General features: G+C 32.2%; 1 protein-coding gene across 1 annotated transcript; it reads right to left on the bottom strand.

Annotated features, from left to right (window-relative positions):
* Positions 1 to 742: 742 nt before the first annotated feature.
* On the bottom strand, positions 743 to 5,928 carry LOC145612906 (cytochrome P450 CYP736A12-like). Its single transcript, XM_081668076.1, has 2 exons — positions 5,057 to 5,928; positions 743 to 1,952 (listed from the first exon to the last, which is right to left on the bottom strand). Exons 1-2 carry the CDS (start codon positions 5,756 to 5,758, stop codon positions 1,137 to 1,139), a joined length of 1,518 nt encoding a protein of 505 aa, XP_081524202.1. The 5' UTR covers positions 5,759 to 5,928; the 3' UTR covers positions 743 to 1,136.
* Between the last annotated feature and the right edge of the window lie 6,280 nt (positions 5,929 to 12,208).

Below are 12,208 nucleotides of genomic sequence, written 5' to 3'. Positions count from 1 at the left end.
ATATATATATATATAGATAGATATATAGATATATATATATATAGCACATACTATTGTCGTACAATATGAGATAGAGGAAACTTCGCTAATGGAATATCACTTTATTATACATAATTATTGTTCACATTGCACCACACATCTCTATTATATAACCCAAAACATAAGGTCACTGTATCCATATATAAAGACCATTCTACCCTAGCTTTTTGCTTCAATAATTATCACTACAATTTCTAAATAAGCCCTACAAACCTAAGATGTATAACATATCAAATAAAATAACATATACGACTTCCATTAACTTTTTATTGCAAGTTTGGGGTATTATTTGTGAGATATAAAATCTTTCAAAGTTGTAACTAAAAGTTAACGGATGTAGTGAAAACGTTCCTAATGTAATTTACAAGTCAATGCAAATGATAATTGTAAATCAATCTAAAGTCACGTTTAACTACAAATACGAAAATTTTACTACAAAAAAAAACCTACAATATTATACCAAGAGAACTAGAACTGTTCTTGCAATCTTACTACCTAGCTAAAATTTGAGTTTCAATTATGCATCAAATATATATCATACAATTACAATTCATGCCACCAATGAAAAATTAGTGCTTTGTACATTTAAAAATCATATCGACTTGCAGTTAATTTATCTTCACTTCTATATTTAAACACATGAATTCTTCTACTTATTCTTTATTTTTTTTATCTGGTAAGTCATAATAGATGAATAAAAACCTTGCAATTTTGAAAAGGAAATAATCAAAAATTAAAAAAAAAAAAGAATAGAATAGTACAATTTAGATAAAATTTTCTAAAAATACAAATACAAATAAAAATATAAATAAACCCAAAACAAATTAAAATTTAGGGATAAAGAAATGCTATGATTTGAAAAAAAAAAAAATCAACACAAAAGTTGTGTAAAATAACCAATATTATTTCAATGCACGCATCACATGTATATAAAACTAGTACTTATACACTACAAAGCATTACACATACCATGTAACACTATAATAGGGCTCTTGAGCGCAAAAAATAAATATGTACTACGTATATCTAACAACTATATAAGAAGTGCCAAAGCTTTTTTTCTAAAAAAAAAAGGTACCAAAGCTTTAAACAAAGACTCAGACATTGAGGCGATATTTAGGAATAAGTGCCAAGTTGTTTGCCATGGACATAACAAGGCCAAACTTCTCTTGCATGACTAAATAGTTGAAAGAAGTATTATCAGGCATGTGCCAATCAAAGGAATGCACCAATGTGGACAATATTAGCTTAACATTTAGTAGACCAAGCTGCGTGCCAGGACACCTCCTTCGACCAAATCCAAAGGGTGCAAGGCGAAAATCTTGTCCACTAATTATATCAACATCATTAACCAAAAATCTTTCCGGATGAAATTCTTCATAATTATCTGACCATATAGTTGGATCTCTACCAATTGCCCATGCATTTAGGAAAATCTGTGAGCCTTTGGGAATATAATACCCATCGAATGTAATTTCTTGCATGGCTTCATGTGGAGCAAAAATGATTGGATATAGGCGAAAGATTTCTTTAATAACTAGGTCCAAGTATTTGAACCGTGGCACATCTTTCTCCTGCACCATACTATTTTTTCCTACAACACTTTCTATCTCTTTTTGTAATTTCCTCATTTTCTCTGGATGCTTTAATAGAGATGCTAGTGCCCACTTAACTATGTTTGTAGCACTATCAATTGCAGGCACAACTAGGTCTATTAAAATGGCTTTTATACCATCCCTCTTAATGCCATATGATGTTTTGGTGTTGTTGTTGTTCATCAATGACAACATAACATCTACCAAATCTCTGTGAGTTCGTTGCTCCTTTTTTGCTTCATCTTCATGGTTGCTTATGATTTTCTCCAAGACATCATCCACAATTATCATAAGTTTTTTTATGCGCTTTTTCAACCCCTGATAATTCCATAATAGTGAATATAGTTAATATCCCAAGCCGTGCTTGATTTAATTTATTTAACTTGTATGGAAAACATGGGCATCTGCTTATTATAATACTGGTAATAATTGAAATATGATTTGATTTAATAGCATTATATATAAAAGCTCTACTATTTCTAATTCATTAATTATTTATTTAATGCTCATTAAGAAATTTATTATATCTTTCGTTTGTTAAACTATTGATAATTGATTTAGGATGGAATTTCGACAAAGAAAAACTTGACATAGTGGCTTCCGATTTACTTAATATAATACTAGTTTTGTTCCCCGTGAGATGTCTGAGATGTTTATTGAATTTTAAAATAAATTTTAAATCAATATGTCAAATTTTAAAATATACCATTGATACAAAATCAGTTAGGAGTTGATAATCTTTTGTGACGATTTGCTATCTAGTAGGCATATAATGACTAATAATAATGTTGGTGGAAAATTTTGATTTAATACATTAAATAAAACAAAAAATTAGCCAAAAATAAATAAAATAAAATAAATGTTCAAAGCTCGTTGGGTTGACCCAAACCCAAAACTTTGGACATGGGTTGAACATTTTTTTGACTCGCAACATAAAGTGACCCAATCCGAGATAACTCATGACCTGACCTTAATTGACAAGTCTACATAGTAATAAAATTCTATTAGATTGTGAAGTATATTAATTTAACCGATTAGTATATATTATAAATGGTTGTTTTACGCTTTGAACTTATTCAATTTTTGAGAATTATAATATAATAATTTTGCATAAAATTATAATTCAATTTGTATATCTGAAATATTGGTATTTTATCGAAAATAAAACTCTAAACTAATAATTTTATTAATGTGTGGTTGGTGCACCCGGGTGCACCATATAATGCGCATGATGCCCCCAGAAAGAACATTAGGTAATTTAAAAGAACATGAGGGAAAAAGTGAACATTATAGATATTTATAAAGAACGCGAACATAATATGTTCTTTAAGTGTGATTATTATGTTCTTTGAGTTTGAACTATATGTTCTTTACATTATACAATATGTTCTTTAATGTATGTACATAAAATAAAATAAAAAAATTAAAAAAATCTAATCACCTCACCAGGAAAAAAGAGCATGTTCTTTTTGTAACGACTTTATGTTCTTTGGCTAGACGTGATCAAAGTTAGCCCGGCCTGGCCCTGCCCAACTTTGGATGGGTTTCGGGCTGAATTTTTCGCCCCCCAAATTAGGTCGGACCCCGCTCGAAAGTTTAATTTTTTGGGCGGGTTTGGGAATGCGTTTTTATGCATTTTAGTTGATTTTTTTTTACTTGACCCGAAAGCCCGCACGGCCGGACCATTTTGAACGGGTTTGGGCACAAAAAATTCTTCCCAAAACTTGGCTTGACCACAAAAGTGAGCTGATTTTTTAACCTTAGCTCGGCTCGCCTAATGATCACCTCTATCTTTGTTAAACACAAACATGCATGTTCTTTTTTGTCAAATGTAATGTTCTTTTTCAAACATGTTCAACCACCCGAGTAACCATGAAAATTAACATGTTCTTTAATGTATTATCATGTTCTTTTTGTAAAGACTTTATGTTATTTGTAATGTCATGTTCTTGTCAAGCACAAATATGTTCTTTTGTTAAACACAAGTTTGTTCTTTTTGAAACACTAGCATGTTCTTTTTTTTGCCCATGTTCTTTAAAATATGTCTAATGTTATTTCTGAGTAAACCATGATATGAACATGGAAGTGGGGGAATGAATGGGGATTAGATTGGATTTCGAGGTGGGGGAACGAGAGGGGTGGTTTTTGCGGTGGGGGATCGAGATTCACGGTGGGAGAGTTGCCGGAGGTGGTGCAATACAACAGTAGTGGTGTGGTGGTGATGCAATGGTTTATCTAATTTATTAAGGTTTAAAAGCTATTAATTACAATTTAGACGGATAATGTGTCAGTAAATGATTAAGTAGTCTAATTAGAGAAAAAGGTAGTAGTTACTAGAATTAATCGGTTTTAGGTGTAGTAAATTAAAAACTTTTTTTTTAGGGGTATTAATTTATAAAGGTCCTCTTTGTAAGGTAGTAATTTACAAATTTTCCGTATAGATATTTGACATATATATAAAATATGTGTTGGAATGCGTAATTTCATCCTTAATGAATTACTATTAAAACGGAGGAAACATTTTTCAATTTTCTAACGACATTCAATTTAATGAAAACAACTAGCCTCTTGACCCGTTCGATGCACGGGCTATTACTTAGGTTAGTTTTCTTGTAATGTGTTGCAAATGAGTGATTTTATTGTGAAATGTGACTTACATATGAGTATTTTGTGGTTTATGTTTTTAAATATTAAGTGTAAGATTTGTTTAGTGTCATGAGATATGTCAATTTCTAGTCAATAATTAATTTAATTCAATCAAGTTATACTAACCTGTTGCTCAAAAAAAAAAAAAAGTTATACTAACCTAAAATAAATCGATAAACCTTCTCACATAGGAAGAAGCTAGCATTAAACAGTAATACATGGTAAGAGAGGTTTCCAAATGTGTAAGATTTCAATATAACAAGCAATTGTCATGTTCTCATAGTATGTAGAATTATATTATTTGATCTTATATTATATGCATTTTTTAGTTTTGATTTTTATTGTACATGTATGATTTTGATAGATGTATGATTTTGATCTAATAATTAGTTAACTCTAGTTTGAAAAATATGAGGTGGATAAAATTTAACCAATTCTTAGTTTAGAGACTACATGTATATATTTTTAGTTGACAAGCAAAATATTGATTGCAAGAGTGAGGGATAGCTCAAGTGGTTAGAGCTCCCTCCCAATTTCAGGAGATCTTGAGATCGATTCTCACCCTCTCAAAACACCAAAAAAAAAAAGAAAAAAAAAGCATAATATTGATTGCATATAGTATTCGATCCCTACAACAACAATAGGAGGGGACATGAACCTAACTACCAAGGACTAATTCTCGAATTCTGAGCCTAAAGAATGAACCAGATATGAAACACCCAAAAAAAAAAAAAAAAAAAAAAAAAAAAAAAAAAAAAACAATGCTTGAAACAAACCTGAGGATCCAATGGTGCAAGGAAAGGCAAAAAGTCAGCAATATTTAGGGTTCCCGATAGTCTCAAAGCCTCAAGGACAGTAGCTCTAAGAGCCAAATCATTCTTGGGAGCTCCATACAACATTCTATATATCAACTCCTCAAGGACACCACCAACACTAGCGCCAATATCTACGGCTTGATTAGCTTCCGAAGCAGCCTTCAATGAAGTCATTAGTTTACCTAATTCCTCCTTCCTCAACCATGAGAATGACTTAATTTTTGAAGCACTCATAAGCTCCATGACACATAATTTTCTCGCATTTTTCCAATATGAACTATATGGTGTGAAAATAATTCCCTTAGAATTATATGAAAGGTCATGAGAAACCTCGGACATAGGCCTCTTTGCACAAAGTACATCGTGATTCCTAAGAAGGCGCTCCGCCATTTGTGGCGAGGAGATCACAATGACGTCCATGGAGCCAAGCTTTAAGTGCATGATAGGCCCGTAATTTTTGGCTAAGTTTTGGAAGCTACGATGAGGGAGGCTCCCTACTAAGTGAAGATGTCCTATGATGGGTAATTTTGGTGGGCTAGGAGGTAATTTTGGTGTATTCAATGATTTTGATGAGGGCATAATGGTAATTTTTTGTTTAAGTGATCTCCATGAAGCCATTAGGCCAATGAGAAATACAACGATGGTAATACCAAGGGACAACATTATTATTGTTGTTTATTTTATACTAACAAGAGTATCTCAATTGTTTAAGAGTGAGGGATAATTCAAGTGATTAGAGCTGCAATTTCAGGAAATTCTGAAATTGTTTCTCACACCCGTTCTTTTTGCCTCTCTTAAAAATAAAAATAAAAGTAGCCTATAGTTGGTTGCTTCTCGTGGATTATTAGGAATCATATCTGTGACACACTATGCTGGACCAAGGTATTTATAATTTTAAAAGAAAAGTATAACGTGTAAACTGTTTATCATTAATTATTAAGTGTTTCGAATTTTAGATTTTAAAATGATGGGTTAGAATACTAAATGTAGTTGTTTCTATATAATCTTTTTTCGTATCGCATAACACAAATTTTTGTATGTTTATATTTTTATTATTTTTTTTAAAAAAAAATACCACAACTCTTCTCTCTCTTCTTTTTTTTATCTTCTTCTCCAAACCATACATCACCAACAACCATATCTCTACTATACCCATTTTCTCTCTCTTCTTTTCTTAGCTTCTTCTTCAAGCCAAACCACACATCACCAACAACCATATCTCTACTCCACTTATTTTTTTCTCTCCTATTTGCCAAATTGCTGCAATTAAAGCCCGAAATTATAGAAATTGGGTGTTAAATTGCTGTGAAAAATTGTGATTAATTATCCTTAAAATCATCAACAACATTTGAAGTTGTGAAATTGATGATAACCAAAGAAATGTGAGCTCGTTTTCTTCGTGGAATCTTAGATCAAACATTCTACGTCAAAAATTGTAGGGTGTTACTAGTTTGGTTATGAGTACTTGTAGGTGTTACTGGTTTGGTCAGGGGTTACATGTAGGGTGTTACTGGTTTGGTCAGGAGTTACTTGTAGGGTGTTACTGATTTGGTAAGGGTGTTACTGGGTTGGTCAGGTTACATGTAGGGTGTTACTGGTTTGGTCAGGAGTTACTTGTAGGGTGTTACTGGTTTGGTAAGGGTGTTACTGGGTTGGTCAGGTTACTTGTAGGGTGTTACTGGTTTTGGTCAGGGGTTACTTGTAGGGTGTTACTGGTTTTGGTCAGGGGTTACTTGTAGGGTGTTACTGGTTTGGTTAGGGGTTACTTGTAGAGTGTTACTAGTTTTGCTCAGGAGTTACTTGTAGGGTGTTACTTGGTTTGGTTAGGGATTGCTTGTAGAGTGTTATTAGTTTTGCTCAAGGGTTACTTGTAGGGTGTTACTGGTTTGGTATGGGGCTTACAAGTAACCATTGAATAAGTAACAAGCTAAGTAACCTTTGAATAAGTAATTCATACAAGTAACCTTTGAAGTAACTCATATAAGTAACCCCTGAATAAGTAATTCATTCAAGTAACCCTTGAATAAATAACTCATACAAGTAACCCTTGAATTTACCCATACAAGTAACCCCTGAAAAAAAAATAATACAAGTAACCCCTGAAAAAAAATACAACTAAATCTTGAAAAAAAAATACAAGTAACCCCTGAAAAAAAAAATACAACTAAATCTTGAAAAAAAAAAATACAAGTAACCCCTGAAAAAAAATACAAGTAACTCTTGAAAAAAAATACAAGTAACCCCTGAATAAGTAATCCATACAAGTAACCCCTGAAAAAAAAAATACAAGTAACCCTTGAAAAAAAAATACAAGTAACCCCTGAAAAAAAAATACAAGTAACCCTTGAAAAAAAAAATACAAGTAACCCTTGAATAATTAATCCATACAAGTAACACCTGAAAAAAAAAAATACAAGTAACCCCTGAATAAATAATCCATACAAGTAACCCCTGAAAGAAAAAAAAATAATACAAGTAACCCCTGAAAAAAAAATACAAGTAACCCTGACAAAACCAGTAACCCCGTTATGCGAGTGAATAGTAACCCCGTTATGCGAGTGAATAGTAACCCCGTTATTTTTACTGATTTGGCAGCAGGCCACACCGTGTGGCCCGCTGCACCAAAAAAGCTCTGATCACATAAAACACAATTGCCTTTAAATATGTACTTCCTCCTTTTTTAAATACTTACTACACTTTTTTTTTTTTTTGCCGTTTTTAAGTACTTGGTTCATATCCGTTTTTAAAAATATTTTACAATATTTAATTTATTTCTCTCACCTAGTGGACCCATCATGAATCATATACGAAGTACTCCGTATTTATTTATTTCATATTCTCTCTCCTCCAATTCTGTCAACTACTTTTGTTTTTTTTTTTTTTTACAATTTTTAATTCTTCCCCCTATTTCTCCTAAAACTTCACTATGGAGAAATGGAGTGAGTATTTAAAAACGAACTGAGTACTTAGTTAAGGGTGGAGCTGGAGAAACATTACATCTATTGTTGAATAATTTTGAGAATTGGAGACAAAATTTCATGTTAATTAATTAGTTTATTTAGGCAAAGGTGTTGTAAATCAATTAATAAAGAATATTAAAGCAAATAATACATTGATGGAAGCTTTGAGCTCTCGGCAATGAGAAAACTCTGCTTATAGAAGACAAAGCTTGTTGCCCCTGTTTTGTTGCCCGGTCAACCGCCCGGTCAGGGTGGTGCTTGCCTGACCGTGCGTGAGGGTGGCTTGAATTTAATCTTCTCCGCCACCCGATCGGGCGCGATAAGGAAAGCAATTTCACGAAATTTTGATTTCTAGAATTTGGGGATGCCGCCCGATCGAGCCACCACCGCCTGGTCGGGCGCGAGAGGACTAGAATTCTGACGTTCCTGTTGGCCCGATCGGGCGGCGGTGGCAGGCCTGATCGGGCGCGAGTCAGGCCAGTTTTTATGGCTGACGGTTTTCCTTCTCTTGCCTGGTTTTTTTTACGGTTACTTAGTGACTGTTAGTTTTGATTTTGCTTTAATATATATATATATTCTAATAAGAACATAGGTTGGGAGATAATTTGAGAAAAATAACCAGAGAGTTTATTTTTCTTGAAACCTTGTGCAATATTTATCTATCATCATCATAAATCCAAAGGCTTATCTACATTGAATTGTAATCATCCTACTTGTTATTACAATTGTCTTCGTTGTATCTCCTAAGTAAATCTCCGTGAAACCTGGTTGTAGTATAGGGTCAGAATTATAATTTTGGGAAAGTGATTCCGTTCACGCCTCGAAGATTTTTCGTTCGAATATGTTTGTTTTTCTTTGTGAACCTTGTAAACACAAAATCTCCAACAATTATTGGTGTTAATTCGGGTAAACAATTCGGGTTTGGGTTGGGTTTAATTATCAGTTTCGGGTTATTACGATTAACGGGTCGGTTTGGGTCGATTTTGTAAATCATCGGGTCAGTTTGGTTTTTTTTTTATTGCAGTTTCTATTTGGATTGGGTCCTAATCGGGTCGGGTTATAGTTGGTTCGAGTTGTAATCAGTTTGGGCGGAATTGAGTCGATTTGAAAACGGGTTTAGCCAGTTTAAAGTAGATTTCGGTTAAAACCATTTGGGTCCTAATAGGGTTGGGTTGTAATCAATTTTGATTAAATTGGATTGATTTGAAAATGAGTTTCGGTTCAAAACAGATCGGGTGAAATCGGGTATGGTCATTATCAATTTAGGTCATAATCGGTTTGGATTGAACTTGGTCGGATTGAAAAGGGGATTACCCAACTTAAAGCGGGTTTCAGTCCAAATCATATTGGGTTAAAATCGAGTTGGATCATTATCAAGTTGAGTTAGTTAGATAATGGGTTGGAACGGGTCATGTTATAATCAAGTTAAGTCATAAATAAGTTAGGTTTATCGAGTAGTGGGTTGAAACAGATCAGATCATAAACATATTGGGTTACGAGTTGTAAACGACTCAATCATAACGGGTTACCGGTGGTAAAAAATTTGGTCTCAACGGGTTACTTCTTATAAACAATTCGATCTCGACGCTTTTCGGGTTGGAAACGGTTCGGTCACAATAGGTTATGGGTTATAAATGGTTCGGTCACAAAGGGTTACAGGTTGGACCAATTTAGGTTTATCGGATATTTGCCGAGTTTAAATGGTTTTTGGTTTAAAATGGATCGGGTTACTATTGGGTGTAGACATAATCAGTTCGGATTGTTGTCAGTTTCGGGTTGTAACGGCTTGGCTTGATAGCGGGATGGGTTAGTAACGGTACACACAAATTTGATTCGGTTCAATTTCAAGTTAGAGAAAATTGAGTCGGATCAATTTCCAAAAAATAGATGTTTAACAGTTCAGTTTCTTTTCAAATCGGTTCGAAACAGTAGGGTACAGCTCTATTACGGCGGATGGCCATGCTTATTCCAACGATTTGAATGCCTTGTAGAAGAGTCATCACCATCACACTTTGACTAATCCTTATTTAATTGGTTTAATAAATATTGTAACCACTTTGCAATTATAATTTTTTTTTTTTTTAAAAGGAAGAAGTCTGTGGCCCAGGATGTTGCCCCAGATTCTTAATTCAAGTAAGGAGTTTTATTTTTTTGGATTTGAAAGATAGAGTTGAGATTGTTCTTTTGTAGCAAATTTAAAGGTTATTGAACAACCTTACATTATTTAAGCAAGGTTTTATTTAAGATTGTACATTTTTACTGTGTATGCAACATTCAATTTAAAAGTAAGTTGAATCTTGTAAAGATATTGACTTTGTAACATAATTTAGATTATATTTTTATTTTACTAAACTAAATACACAGTTTTACCAAGAGTTAATAGTGTTCAGTCAAGTTTTTTTCAGGAATATAAATCTTAAATAATAGAACACTTTCTTTGTTTTTTTTTTTTTATTTGCATCAGTTTGACCAGCACATTTGCCGAGACGCAACTCTGACCATTAATATCTTTAATTGTTGATTAGTGAAAATTACGAGTATAACAAAATTATATTATGAAACTAGACATTATGACGAATCTAATGATGTATTATATAATAACATTTATTTTATAGAAGTGAAAAATCAAGTCAACCATGGTATGTGAATAGTGCAAAAATCAAAGTGATGCATTTAAAAAAAAAAAAAAAAAAAAAAAAAAAAAAAAAAAAAAAAACCAAAGGGAATACAAAATTAGGCAACTTACCAATTTTGTTTCCCTTGACAATTTAATAATTAGTACGTGTTGAACTGTCGGCGGTAACCTCAAATTAAATTACTCAAACGGATAATACACCATACAAAAGAGGTATAAAACCAAATTAAAATATATTTCTTCCGTTTTTTTTAGTTGACACCATTTGACTTTTAATTTACACTATTCACACAACACGCTTTTGACTTGCTTTTGTGTTTATAGATACGATAAAACATATTCATGTGGGGTTTTGTTTGAATCCTTCAATGTATATTTTACTAATATTCACTTTTTAATGTTGATAATTATAAAATTTATCGTTAAAAACAAGCGTTGGCAAGTGTGATATATGCGCGCGCGCACACATATTAAAGGGTAAAAAGGCAAGTGATTAAAAAGTTGTGTACAGGAAAAATAGCAAGCCTTTGGAGATGAAGACTTTAGTATAGAGTTAAAGGAATATTATAAGGATATATGGCTAACTAATTGAAAACTATAATTGGAAATATTTGGGGGTTTGATTACATGTAATTTCGGTTACAAACTAAATTGAATTATTGATGACTAAAAAGTGAATGAATGTAAATTAAAGAGAAATGAATGTAATTTAAAGATAAAAGAATACAATATAATGTTAAATGAATGGGATTATTTGAAGAGAAATGAATGTAATTTAAAGTGAAATGAATGGAGTATGAAGAGATGAAAAGAATGAGATTATTTGAAGAGAATTAAAATTGAGAATACAATGTAAGGAGTATTTTGTAGTAATCTTGTATTCTTTTTTATAAAAAAAATTTAGTTAATATTATATGGCTTTGCAAATTATTTCTTGTTGTGATGAGCATTCATGACAATTAAAGTATATGGATCAAATCTTTAATTAACCCAAGCAATTTTTATAATAATATTTATGTCATGTAAATGCTCATGTGGCACCACCTCCTACTAAGAAAAGAGATGACACATGTCAATCACATGTGATCTCTTTGAGTTTTAACTAGTCTTATGGCCAGGGAAATGCACTTAATGTTTATAGGTGTACTGTGAAAAAATTAAATTTAATTTAATTTTATAGTTTGTTTTAGATGGAAAATGAATAGTTTATAATGGAGAAGAAGGGATGGAAATTAAATGTAATTGTTGAAGATATTAAGTTGGGGGAAAGTAAATCGAATAACATTTATACATGTATTATAATTTTGCTAGTGTGGCAAATCGATTATTATTTTTGCAATTTGGCAGTGGAGTTGATGATGATACTTGTTATCTACAATGTGATTGTTATATCCTGTTTTTTTTTTTATTAATCAGTTTCTATAGGTGTTCTACTAGGATGGCTGAACATCAACAAAGATTAAGCAGATTATGAATAAAATAAGTGTAAAATAAATTGACTTAAGTAAAATTAGCAAT

The sequence above is a fragment of the Chenopodium album genome, chromosome 1 (assembly GCF_948465745.1).
Source record: "Chenopodium album chromosome 1, dcCheAlbu1.1, whole genome shotgun sequence".
In the NCBI taxonomy this organism is placed as follows: Eukaryota; Viridiplantae; Streptophyta; class Magnoliopsida; order Caryophyllales; family Amaranthaceae; genus Chenopodium; species Chenopodium album.
This window is presented reverse-complemented; position numbering and strand designations above follow the sequence as displayed.

Bases quoted from the DNA above. Each gene is read 5' to 3' on its own strand.
- LOC145612906 (XM_081668076.1), bottom strand. From the start codon at position 5,758: ATGTTGTCCCTTGGTATTACCATCGTTGTATTTCTCATTGGCCTAATG. The intron at 1,953-5,056 runs GTTTGTTTCAAG...TGGAATTATCAG, and splicing joins TTGCACCATTGGATCCTCAG to GGGTTGAAAAAGCGCATAAA.